Source organism: Athene noctua, chromosome 3 (genome assembly GCF_965140245.1).
Source record: "Athene noctua chromosome 3, bAthNoc1.hap1.1, whole genome shotgun sequence".
NCBI lineage: Eukaryota > Metazoa > Chordata > Aves > Strigiformes > Strigidae > Athene > Athene noctua.
The window spans coordinates 6,051,872-6,065,700 of record NC_134039.1 but is presented as its reverse complement, the minus strand read 5'-3'; the positions used below and the strand labels follow the sequence as shown (position 1 = coordinate 6,065,700).

At 37.3% G+C, this 13,829-nt stretch overlaps 1 protein-coding gene across 2 annotated transcripts in view; it reads right to left on the bottom strand.

Moving 5' to 3' along the window:
* The window catches only part of ANO2 (anoctamin 2), a 197,933-nt gene that overhangs the window by 147,490 nt on the left and 36,614 nt on the right, over nt 1-13,829 (bottom strand). For both annotated transcript variants that reach the window (XM_074901830.1, XM_074901831.1), the window contains exons 4-7: nt 8,547-8,645; nt 2,826-2,977; nt 1,524-1,578; nt 608-656 (exon numbers count right to left, since the gene is read on the bottom strand). In XM_074901830.1, the coding sequence (XP_074757931.1) occupies nt 608-656; nt 1,524-1,578; nt 2,826-2,977; nt 8,547-8,645 (355 nt within the window). The remainder of the gene's footprint in view (nt 1-607; nt 657-1,523; nt 1,579-2,825; nt 2,978-8,546; nt 8,646-13,829) is intronic.

The following is a 13,829-nucleotide window of genomic DNA, read 5'->3' as shown; positions in this document are numbered from 1 at the left end:
TTCTTTGCCACCGGGGAGATACGTGTCATGATATCACAAAGGATGAAAGAAAAGTGTAAAAAGAGTAAGTACACATGTGTATGTTCTGAACCTCAAAAAAACCAAAAGCTCCAGGTATTTCAGGGTTACCCCAAAAGTATCACACAACACCTTCAATACAGTCGTACTTCACTATGTGCAGTTCATGGACATAATTTTTAAAGCTGCAGTGATAAAAATAACCTGGAAAGATGTATTGTTCTATTGAAATCACAAGAAAAATCTGCTCCCGGAAGACATAATACAACATATTGTAGCTGACATCTGAATTTTGAAAAGCAGATCACATAATAATCAAATCTAATTTTATAACAACTCATGAGATGCAAGTTATATGCCAGATCCCACACCTGTAGAAATTAAAAGCAAGCTCCTTATACCGTGTTCTATTCCAAACCATGGACCAGAAAGTCTGATTTTGTTCCTCAGAAAAATCGTTTCAATCTCTACTTTTTTTCTGAAAATGTGCCAGCATATTTTTGTGTTTTGCTAGAAATATAAATATTTGTGAGATACCTAAACAATTCCTTTCAAAACAACATATACAATTATCTTCCCTCCTTCTTACCCATGCTGTTTCTGGCCTTTGTAGATGTACGCTTCAAAATTTCACGTACCTGTGGAAAAGAACAGTGATATAACACCAAAATTGTCTTTTAGCATTATTTTCATCATGAAGCTAGCAACAAAACTTCTGTGGAGTTCGTTTGCACATACATTTAAATCATATGTTTCACTCATATGTAAATGCACGACTTCAGGCCACTAGTTAAAATTGAACAACGCTGTGGCAAGTCTTACTAATGGCTTATCTGCCCTAACATTTGTAGGCTAGATCCTGCTGTGTCACATCCTTATAAATCTATATAAAGTATAAGGATTTCGTGTGAATGAGAATTTTGCACTAATCACCACAAAATCTGACTTTGTAAAAAAAAGTTTAGCTTTCACATTTGGAAGTGTAAGATCAAGATGCACATAAAGCCATCAGTAAAGTATGCTGTGTCTATGAAAACCAAGTGTGTATGTATGAGCATAGCACGTTAGGGAGGAGTTGGAATTGTGTATGTAAAGAGAAAACTTAAATCTTTCTTTACCAACCTGCTGGAGACCTAGCAGTAGCTCGGGAACATGACACATTTCCCACCATAGACTGCTAGATCTAGGAAGTTACTATAGGATTGTAGAGAAAACCTTTTTTGTGAAATAAAATCTAGTTAAAGATTAGGAAGCAGGGCTTAATAACAACTTGGAACAATGAAGAGGAGTCAGTGGCAGTGTTTCCCTACACAGCATCTCCTACCCCTGGACCACTGGGCAGCTCCAGAAGGATATTTCTTAGATATTTATGACTGCTCAGTGTTTTGCAGGAACAGAGAAATGCATGAACGGATGGAATTAGCAAAGTAGTCACCAACAGTCACTACTAAAGCAAATCCTATTCAGCACAAGAAGTCAGTGGTAAGTTACTTTTGTTTACTTACTATTCGGCTGCGGGTAGCATTGTCAAAAAAGGTGTCTTTGTCTTTAATGTTATACCTAAAACATTGAGAGAAAAAAAATAAATCAGTTATGTTTTCAGATGTGGTAGTAATAAGTAAGATAACATATAAGATTCTGATTTAGAATTCATTTAGAAACCACAGCAAGTAAATAAAAGAGAAGTTTAAAGGTAATCTAGATGAAATAGTACAGCATAATAGCTTATGTTATATGTGTGGTTTAGACCTGGTCATGCAGAGTTCTACCTGGATTACAACGATGGTAAGCATAAAAATGCAAAAATATTAACTAATATAAAATGCCTTTCTGGTAAGGAGAGCTTATCTATTGTTTACACAAGATGAACTTATAATCTTTTCCTTACAACATGCCCTCAACACTTTTAACGTTCTGAGGTTATATTGTTAAGTTTCAACTAGCCTAATGCGGATGTTCATTACTCTTTCCTAGGCAACAAATCAGTCAACGTTTCACTTGCTTTCAAACAATTATTCCACTGGAATTGTGCATTCCCTTAAACCTTAAAACCATCATATGTGAAATTAGCTTCCCAGTTTATTCTCCTCAATCAATTTGACTTGTATTCAGTATAAATTAAATTTGTCAGAGAGGAGAATAAATGATATGGTGGTTCATTATATTTATTACTGAATTTTCTTTATCGGACATAAATACAAGGAGACACCCATGAGGAAAAAAATGAGTGTTTAATGTCAAACTGGGCCCAGAAATATTATTCTGCGTGAAAGGGCAGTGTCAAGAATTCTTTATCTGCATTTTATTAGCCAATTTTTAATTACTATAATAAATCTATCAAGAAGAAAAATATGATGGGAGTTCTACTAGCTCTTTCTTTTTTCAAAACAGACAGTAATATCCTTAACCAAATAATCAGGAATTTGGTGGTAGGATTTTTACAGGTCAAGCTAAAAACATGGATATTTTATTTGTTGCACTGCTTCCAGTGCCTTTTCCAGCAGACAGAAGTAGAGCACTGGCAGAAAGTCTCTACATCTTAGTTTTCTCTTAACCACTGAAATTGAATTCAGTGTCAATGCATGTTCATTTACTCTAGAACTAACAGCCTTCAATAAATTTAGTTTTATGAAGACATATGCTTTTATCACTTGGAAATATTATCCAGGAATAATCTGACAGCTTGGATATTCCTTCAGGATTTTCAGAAATGCTCAATGAATTTCTGAATTTTGACTGAAGCGCTGGTAGAACAAATGAACAACACTAAACTAATAAGTTTGCTGATCACAATTTAAAGTACTCACAAGTATATTTTCTCTCTGGAGAACGGATAAGACAGGCTTTTCATGTTTGTATTTTCTTGTTGTGGCAGCTGGGGTTGCAGAGGTTCAGTCAGTTTGCACCATATTTCATTTAACTTTTTGAGTATTCCCCCTTCTTCTGTGATTTCATACACCTGAGTAAATAAAATACTGTATATTAACATGTCAGTTCCGAAAATCCACTAAAAATTTTTTTAAAAAGAATTTGCTATACACATGTTTAAATCTGTAATTAAAATAAGAACCTTCTCTGAAGTTATATTCCCATAAAACAGAAAGCACCTGAATCCATAAGGGTTTCAGTTCCAAAAGTTCTCATTGTTCACAAGCTATTTCCAGAAAAAACCTCAGTGCAGAACTGTTAATACGAGGAACATTCTCTACTGACTGAACACGGAGCTGCAGGGAGATGACGGAAAGCTAATTATTTTGACTTTGTAACTGGGAATAGAGGGAGCAGACAAAGCAGGAAGGGCCTTTACCTGCTGCCTATTATATTACCCTGGCAGAACAAATTATTTCTGGGTGATAATTGCAAGTATGTTCTGACAGCACATGAACACACGCCTTTAGAAGTGAGGATGCCTGCCGTCAGCCAGCACCCGCAGGTCCCTCTCTGCAGGGCAGCTCTCCAGCCACTCCTCTCCCAGTTTATACTTGTGACCAGTGTTACTCCATCCCAGGTGCAGAATCTGGCATGTGTTGTTGTTAAATTTCATCCTATTAATGCTACAATCTATCCATATCCCTCTGCAAGGCATCTTGTCCCATGAAAGAGTCAACAGCACCTCCCAGTTTATCAGTAAACTTGCTAATGGTGAATTCAGCTCCTGAATCCAGATCATTGCTAAATATACTGAACAGAACTGACCCTAGATTTGAGCCCTGAGGAAGAGCACTGGTGACTGGTCACCAGCCAAATGCAGCCCCATTCACTACAACCCTTTGAGCCCTGATGTTGGAATACTTCTTCACCCAGTGCATCACTCATCTCATAGCTGGTCAACTTGTCCAGAAGGATGCTGTGCAGGACACTACCAAAAGCTTTACTAAAATCCAGAAAAATTTACATCTAACTCCTTCCCATCATCCACTAGACAAGAACCCATATTGCAGAAGGATATAAAATTAATTAGAAGGGACTTTCCCTTCATTAAACCATATTGACTGTGCCTGATGACTGCATTGTCCTTTAAATGCCTTTCAGTTGCATCCAGTATGATCTTCTCCATAACTAGTCCAGGTACTAAGGTTAACCTAAGAGGTCTGTAGTTTGCTGGGTATTCCCTCTCACCCTTGTAAATTCTAATAACGGGGATGGCTTCCAGTCAGCAGGGACCTCTCCAGACTCCCAAGACCTTTGGTGGATGATTGAAAGGGGTCCTGCTGTAACATCTGCTGACTCCTTCAGTGCTCTGGGATGAATCCCATCAGGCCCCATAGACTTATGAACATTCAGCAGATAGTCCCTTACAAATTCAGTGTCCACAAATGGAAAGCCACTGTTCCCCTACTTGTGGTCCTCCTACTCACAGAACCAGTGTCCTGGTTTCAGCTGGGATAGAGATAATTTTCTTCCTAGAAGCTGATACAGTGCTGTGTTTTGGATTCACTGTGAGAATAATGTGGATAACACACTGATGGTTTAGCTGTTGCTAAGTAGTGCTTATCCTAAGTTAAGGACTTTTCAGTTTCCCACGCTCTGCCAGCAAGCAGGAGTACAGGAAGATGGGATGGAGCATGGCCAAGACAGCGGACCCAAACTAGCCAAAGGGATATTCCATACCGCAGAACGTCATGCTCGGTACATAAACCGGGGGAGTTGGCTGGGGGACAGATCACTGCTTGGGCATTGGTTAGCAGGTGGTGAGCAATTGCATTACGCATCATCTGTCATTTCGTGGGGGTTATTTCTTCCATTTTTTGTTATATTCCTTTTCATTACAATTAGTAGTAGTTATTACTGCTGTTATCATTTATTATATTTTAGTTATTGAACTGTTTTTATCTCAACTCATGAGTTTTACTTTCTTCCCCCTGATTCTCCTCCCCATCCCACTGGGAGTGGGGAGCAGTGAGAGAGTGGCTGCATGGTGCTGAATTACTGTCTGGGATTAAATCACAGTAACCAGGCAGCCCAAGGTCTATCATTAACATTAAAGAGTGGGGCAAAAAAAGCATTGAAGGTCTCCACTTTTTCTTCATCCCTATTTGTCAGGTGAACAAGTACTAGTCCAATATTTTCCTTAGACTTCTTCTTACTATTAACATACTTTTAAAAGCCTTTTTGTTATCTGACAAAACACTGGCCAGTTTCAACCCTAGCTGAGCTTTAGTCTGTCATATTTTCTCCCTGAATATGTGAACCACAGCTCTGTAATCTTCCTGCAAAGCCTGGCTTTTCTTTCAGAGATGGTAGAATTTCTTTTTCTTCCTGAGCTTCATGAGGAGTTCCCTGCTCAGCCAAGCTGGTCTTCTTCCCTGCTTGCTTGACTTATGATGCACTGAAATTGCCTGCTCCCATGCTTTTAAAAGATGATTCTTAAGAACTGACTAGCACTCATGGACTCAAGCCCTCAAAAGCAGATTCCCAGGGGACACTGCTAACTAGCTCCCTGAGTAGCTTCAAGTTTGCTGTCTTGAAAACTAGAGTAACAACTCTGCTGACCTTTTCTTTCATTATACTGAAAATTTTAAGCTCAATCAGTCTGTGATCACTGTGGCCAAGACAGCCACTTACCATCACACCTCCCACAAGTCATTCTCTAGTCACAAATAGCAAGTCCAGGAAGGCACCTTTCCTAGCTGGCTCACTGAATACGTGGGACAAGATATTATCTTTAAGAATCTCTCAGATGTACTTGTCACAGCAGTGTGGTATTCCCATTTAATGTCTGCAAAGTTAAAATCTCCCATAAGGGCAAGGGCTGCCAATCCAGAAATTTCTCATAGCTGCCTATAGAATAATTCATCAGTGCTATCATCCTGGCTAGGCAATCAGTGGTAGACACGCTCAATAACATCTGCTTTGTTTAACATCCCCCTAATCTATTTAATTCCCTCTCCCCCCATCTATTTAATTCCTCCACACCCACCCAGAGGCTCTCAACCATATCATCCCTAACTGCAAGGGCTGTACAGTCAAATTTCTCCCTTACATACAGTAACACTCCTCCAGCTCTCCTGCCCTGCCTGCCCCCCCTGAACAGCCTATAGCCCTCCATCCCAGCATTCCAGTTGTAGGACTCATTCCATCAAGTCTCACTAATACCAGACACTTCATTGCCCTGGGAACGGACCAAAGCTTCCAGTTGGTTCTGCTCATTTCTCATACTCATGTTCGAGTGTGGCCCATTCTCACTCATCAAAAAACAACTACTGTCGTATCCAGAAGTATACATATAGTTAAAATTGTTCAAAAAGTATCTTTCCCCAGCATGTCATTTGTCCTAAAAGATGATTTATTAAAACTGAACATTTAAAAAAAAAAATTTGCAAAGAATTCATCATGTTTAGAGGTAGATAAATGCTTTGTTTATGGTTTCATTTTAAAATAAATTTTATTTATTAAATTAAATTAAATAAATTTAATTTAAATTAAATTAAAATTTTAAAATATTTTAAATAAATAAAAATAATAAAAATAGCATCACAGAAATTATATAATGTGCCTTAAAAACAACCTTTTGTCTCTCTGAACAAGATAGAATTTTCTTTTTTGTGATTACTGGTTTAATTTTTCAATTTTGTTTTGCCAAATCCCCAGAATATGAGATTTCAGTTTTTCAAAGTGGATTTTTGTTTTCTTCACAGGAAATTCCTCTTCCAACTGCTCTGATTGAAAAAAAAAAAAAATCAACATTACATAGTTTTCCCGTCGTGCTTGTTTTCTGATAGCGCACTAGTAGTGCTTAATTTCTGCAGTTGAGGTAATGGAAAAATAACATAGTCAACAAGAGTTTTCAGCAATCTTCTCCTTCAAAATGTCACATTACTTTTAAGTTATACGAAACAACTTATTACCCTAGGGTGAATTTTCAGGAAAATTGATATCTGTTTTCCTTGTTTGTAGACATATTTCTTTTAGTTTTCTTCTACAGACCAAAATAAATTACAATTACAAACCTGAATGCTGTTTTCATAACTGCCTAATCAATGACTGCATGTTCATATACTCTTTGAATATTTATCATAATATCCAATAAATGTCAGTTATATGGCAATCTCCTTCAACATGACATGTGCACAGACCTGATTTGTTCATTAAAATCTGTTGCTTTAAAGGAAAGGATGCTATAAATAATGTATAATATATAGTGGTTAAATGAAGTAATCAGTCAATATTTTTAGATATTTTTGCGCCAGATAAATTCTGTGTCTTTAGAGCCTTACTATATACTGTGCATTTTTTCTCACATTCAGAGGAGAGAAGGGGATGTGGAAGTGTTTGTGAATGACTAGAGCGGTCATTGGAGACTGTCAGCTCCAGGACAGACCTTAGCTCAGAACAATATGATGGCAATATTCATCAACTGAAATAATGTAAAGTTTGCTTCAGCGTATCTGCAAAAAGCTAGGAGGGGGAAATTCCCATGCAGGAAGAAGGAGGGAGAAATAAGCAGACACTAAAAATGCACAAAAGGAACAAAGCTGGAAAGGGATCAAAGAGAGGACTTGAATATTTAAGTCCATTTGTAGAAAGGGCCTACACATCATCAATATGCCAGAAAGGACAGAGGTACTGTAGCTGTCCAAAATCTACTCATTTTCAAAGACTGATAAGAATTAACCATATTTGTAATTTTTTTCCTGGGATGCAAACAAAATACAGTAAGAGTATGCAAAATTGGATTGGCCAAGCTTCTGACAGTGATAGCTTGTAACACCATGAGATGTGAACAAAACTAAAGCTTTTACTGGGTGAAAATAATCAATATAGGGAAAAAAAAACAAACAAACAAACAAACAAAAAAACACAAACCCACCCAAATGAAAAACAAACAACTCTATGGAAGAAAACAAAATTGTTTTCTCCCTGAATTCTACTGACAATGCAATCAGTAGTGTAACTGATGAGTATCACTAACTGAAAGCACAAGGTAGTTCCACTGACTGCAGTGGAGTTGTTAGCCAACACACTAAATCATTGAAGGACCTCAAGGTTTGGGATCTGCTACTCAGAATTTACAATGTTTGCCAGCACCTTTGCTGAAAGCAGACTGTAAAGAAGACAGTGAGTCAAAGCTTTAATGGCAATAGACAAGTCTAAATTCACTAAGTCGTTGACACCACCAAAACAAGTGCTCTCAGCATCCCCAGGCTTTACAGAAATCTTAAGGCAATGACTAGGTACCATAATATCTCCCCTACTGCACCTCACCTTGGAGGAAAGTTCCTTGACAAAAATCCAGATAGCTACTGCCTTCCCAGCTTTCAAAGCCCTCCTTAAAACTCACCTCTGTCACCACACTTCTGAATGCAGACTGTGAGCCTGCTGCCTCTGCAGCCTTTGAAAACCCCTTTGAAAATCCCATCTTAAACATGACTCTGAATACTAAATCATCTCAAAATAATTAGTAATGCGAAAGAATAATCCTGACAGTTCATTTGCTCTGATTTTGAAATAAAGTAACTTCATGGGCTTCTATATATTTAACTGGCATTCTGACCTACACTAGTTGGTAGAAGATGGAAGATTCTTACCTTTTTAGTGGGCATTTTTATTTTAAGGAGTTCTGCTTCTCGACTAAGTACTTGCCAAGGTGCATGTATCCGGACAAAACTCAATCCTTGGCTCTTATTCTGAAAGATAAAATAGTGAAAAGAATGTATTTCACTATTAGTGAACAGAACACAGTAATAAGGTTTCAAGATGTCAGCTCCAACTAAATTGTGCAACAGTAGGCAGTCACAGTGAATAACTAACTTATGTTACAACCGGGCTTAAAAGTGACCTTTCCTTTAAAAGCTAACTCTTCTAACGCTCTAAAATTCATTAATCTACTGCCTACAGTGTAGCTGTGTGTGCACCATGAAGACAGAAGGCAGCAGGTCCAGGTTTTGGAATCACGTGAACTAGAAACCCCCAAGCTACAGATTCCACACTCATATTTTTTAAGCCATATGACTTCATTAGTGGGCTTTTGTTCCCATCTGAATCAATAAAGAAAAGACATTTTTTCTGCTCTGGGCAGGCTTTTCTTTGGGTTCCCATTTTCAGCTTTGCCCAACTGTTTCCTAGACACTTCATCAGACTAGTAGTTCTTTACAGGGGATCAGGCCCAACATTTACTGCCTTAAAGATGGAGTAGCCACCCTAAACAAAACATTCAAATTTAACTTCTGAGACCTGAGCCTAATGTTTATGTAAATAACTGGCTATGCTGTGCAGAGGCAGAAGACTACACAAGAGGGCCTCTGCACAGTTTGCTGCGATCTGGGCTGTTGAGAGGGTATTGTTCTGGTAGGACATCTAAGCTACACAAAGGCACTCTAAGATCAGAAATCAGCACCCCTGGCAAAAACATGAAAATTAAATGTAGGCATGTTGATACAGAATCTTCCTCAATTCACACAATTATGTCAATAAATTATACAGATGGATACTTACTATGGAAATTAAGGGAATAAAAATTGGGAGGGAGATTAGAAAGAGGATATGAGGACATATTTTGGGAAGGTCATGGAAATGGCCAGGTGGAGGCTTGATTAATGTCAAGGTTAATGCTCTTTGTGTAGCTGTGCGTGCTGGAGCTTTGCTGCTAGGGCATACTGTCACTTTGCATTTTCCCACCCATCCGTGTTTAAGGATCTGAACAGTCCCCTCCCTTCAGGGGAGCATGAATTTATATTTGCACTCGCTCATATATCTTGAAATTTAGAACTGAGACAAGAAAACTGAAGCAGGGTGTCCAACCTGGTGAGAAATATCGCAGGGTTACATGTTGGACTTAAATGCAAAACTTGGATGCTCCGTCTGTGAGTAGCTGCCTGTTATATGTACAAAGAGTTACGTAAGTCTAGAGAAGGAATGCTAATGGACATAGCTTCGTGTCACTATAATCAAAAAGCAGCATAACTCTACGGGAACACAGGCCATATCCATGGAAACGCAGCATCTTCTGTTGGGAATTGACTCCAAGAAAGTTCTCTTTCTCAAAAGCTTTGAGTTAAGAAAAGTTTTAAACAGACATACGAATCACAGTCTAAACGTATGTCTAAATCAAAGAAAATTGTAGCACATTTACCTCAGAAAAACCTCTCAGGCATGGTGATTTTTTTTTCATTTTGCATACAATTTAAAGAAATTTCCAAATAAAGCTGTATCATATCACATTGACATCAGCATTTTAGAACAGTATTTAATCTTTTCAAAGTGTATAAATGCTTACAAGTCCATGTAAACACCAAACATGCATTTGCTGAATGTTTCATAATGCTTCCTGATTTGGAAAAAAAAAAAAAAGTGTGTGTGTGGTGTGTGTCTAGATGAAAATCCTACTATTCTTTTTGCAATCATTTTGCTCTTATTTCCCTTATAGCTGCAATATGAACTACAAAGATCACTACATCACTTTCAGCTAACATTTCTTCAGTGGACCGATGTTATTTTAAAGAGCAGAATGAGCTACAGAATGTCTCTTTCATCAGTCCACTGGGGAAGTCAGCTTTAAGAGAAGGAAGTAAAAATTTACTGGGCATGAGCAGATGTTCTGGTAATCATTTGCTGAAAATAGATTAATAACAGATGAGAGTTTAAATTTCAACGAGTGAAGATCAGGAGGCTGCTTCTCAGCTTTTGGCTAAAATCAAGCGTGTGTCCTCTGTCTGGGGGACAATATTCCACATTGGCAAGAGGAGGGACAATCTGATCTAATTGGTTGTTTCCAGCTCAGGCTCAAATGACTACACAGATTGCAAATAAAATCAGTCAGATAATTTCAGAGAAAAGACCAGATGAAGAATATGACCTTTGTATATTTGAACAAAAATATGTTGGAAAGTTGTGCTGTTCATGAAGTGATATCAGATGCTGAGGAATCAGAGCCTCAAAAATCTTTAAAAGCCTTAAAAAAAAAATCACCCCATGATAGGAAATTGAGATCATTTTAATAAAGACTAATGCAAAGTAAATAAAGTAGGGAAAACAGGACCAGGTGAGTCCTGTTGCATGGTAAACAAAAACAATAGATGAGTATTTATCTTGGGATTACTAGAACCATGTTTCCCACATCTTCTATATTTTCCTAACATTAAAATTAATCAAAGACATTTTAAATAAATTCTAAATCATCGATCTCATATCTCAAGGGATAAATCATCTACCTAATTTTCTAATGAGCCACCAGAAGAAAAACCTGTACCAACTCCTCTGGTAAAGGTTCTTTCCCCACTTTCCAAGCCTTCACCAGCAGCAGTTCCTGTTGGCTGTTTGCGTGCCCTTTTTGTCATTATCGTTAAGACGACTGGCAAAGATCTGTTCAACTAACTTATTCCCAGAGTGCTTCTTGTATTGCGAACATTAACAAAAGTTAGAACTTGTTTTTCTCATTGCCAGAGTGGATTTTTAACTGTCTACTGGAGACATCCACTAAATGGTGTCGTTCGGTTAATCACCTGAAACAATCAAAGTACATGTGTTCATGAATTTAATGTTTGCTCTAATGAAATGCTGTCAGTCTTCTATTTTGAATACTCACAATCACCATTGCTTATTCATTGTGCTCTAGATGTATCGCTAAAGCCAACATGTTGTGCTGGCTAACGTTATTTTTTTCTGACCATTCACTTGTTATTTAATACAGCCATCCCTAATCAAGTCCTTTTTCACTTACAGCTGATGTCCCACAGGACTTCATTCTTGGCCCTGCGTTGTTCTATGTCTATATCATTGCATTCCCTGATTATATTACTCAAATGACTAAGTATTGCTATGCAGATGACAAACAGATTTGTTGCTCTCGTGACCCTTTTTTCATCAAATCTATATTCCATATTACAGAATTCTTCCAATAAGTTTCAAGAGTGGAAGTTTTTCAATAGGTTGGTTCTGAATTATTCAAGAAATATTTGTATCTTGGCTTTTTTCTGTTTTGTAAAGTTGAATTGGGCCTTCCCATTTCAATAAGAAAAGTCAGCATTAAAGTAAAATGGAGGAAAATCTGGAAGGTCTGGTTTGCTTTTCAATCAGCACATGAAGAAAAATATATCAAATATTTCTTTCAGTCTATCATGTATTCCTAGTAGTTTAAAGCAGGACTTTAACAGCAGTCCATATTGCATTTTTTTCTGTGTTATAGTGGAAATTTATAGGCTGAATAAAATTCATATTTCTCCAAGGACAGTTTTTCTATCTTTCATGCCTTAAGAGTAAAATACGTTAGCACCTGCATCAACTGCAAGTCTAAAATTTATTGCAAACATCATCAAGGCCATAGCAGAAAAAAAAAAAAAAAAAGTGAAAGCTCTCATATAGATGTATATAAAGAATGTACTCCTATTGATTGTGATTTGAGTAGTGAAAACTCAAAAAGTGATTATTCTTTTTAACTGAAAGCCGAATGTTCTGAAACATGGCTGGACAAGCATAACAGCTAGAGTAAGGAGAAAATCTCTCTCTGCCCAGAAATTTAGGTCTGTCATTGAACTTAGGTTTCTACAAAAGTCAGATATCAAATGAGAATTCTGTCATTCTAAAGTTAGTGACAGATCCATATCTCTCACCCACTTTGACAGTACAGTTTTCCAGCTGTAACATGGAATGATTTTGAGTCACTATAACACAATTACCATGCTTTTATTAATCTCTTCCAGTTCACAGTTTCTCAATTCCAGCCCTTGCAGGGACAGATCACAGGTTGAGGAGATGCACCATAAAGCATTCTCAACTGCAGCAGGAGTTTGTGGAAAAGTCCTGTTTCTCCATGAGAGCACAGCATGTAAAATGTGAAATAGCGTGTGTCCAGCTCAAAGATTTCTCATAGGGCCATTATTTCGTCAGGCCAATTTGACTCCCACCTTACCTCATTCAGACAACCCATTTGTCAGGTGTCAGCCATGTCACCTCAACAGTTCTCAGTCTTCTCAACAGTTTTTTTAGACACCTTTAATATGAGCTAAAGCATATGTTTCTAAAGGCATCATATTTGTCAGTCACAGTCAAGAAAACAAAAAGGGAAAACCCAATAATTATACTTTGGGAGAGCCTCAGACTTTTTTTGTGGTTAGCATATTGCTCCCAGCAGCTCTGCAAATACAAAATTCATTGCTGAATGCAACAGTTTAGTAAGTCTTTCTCATTATTTCCTCATTGTGAAATCACTCATCATTCATCCTATATTAAAGGAATATAGTTATATATAACATGCAGATTAAAGGAAATAAGATATTTTAAAACACTTGTCCAAAGAAATAGATTTCTGCTGTGTATCTTAATAGAAAGAAAAGAGAAATATTGGGAGGAAGAAAGAAGCTGAACAGAAGTGATTAACTACTGTCTAAGGGAGTCCAAGGAAACTGCTAATCTTTCTTATGATTAAAAAAATATACATAGGAAATGGAAAGGCGTAAATTATAAAACCCGAAGCATGTAAACTTCCTTCTTCGAAAGACAAACTATGTGGGCCTTAAACATTTTATCCTTTTGTGATTATTAAATAGACAGAAAAATACCAGACACATACAGACAGCAAGTTTCTAATGGCTTCGGTTAATATAATCAGATATCTTTTGCTAACATGGGTTATACCAGCCACACTAGGAAAGCAACAATGAGAGAGTTTGTAGAGAGGGGAAAAAAAAAAAAAAAAGACAGGTCCTAGTATCTCAGTAAAAGTAATCATCTTCCCATTTATTCCATCACCAAATGGATCAGTCACGTCTGCAAATGCAATTGTTCAAAATTAATGTCTACTCTCCTGATACCAGCCCTGGAAATTGAGGCAAAAAACAATGTGATGTGATAGTGCAAATAAAATGCAATTTCTT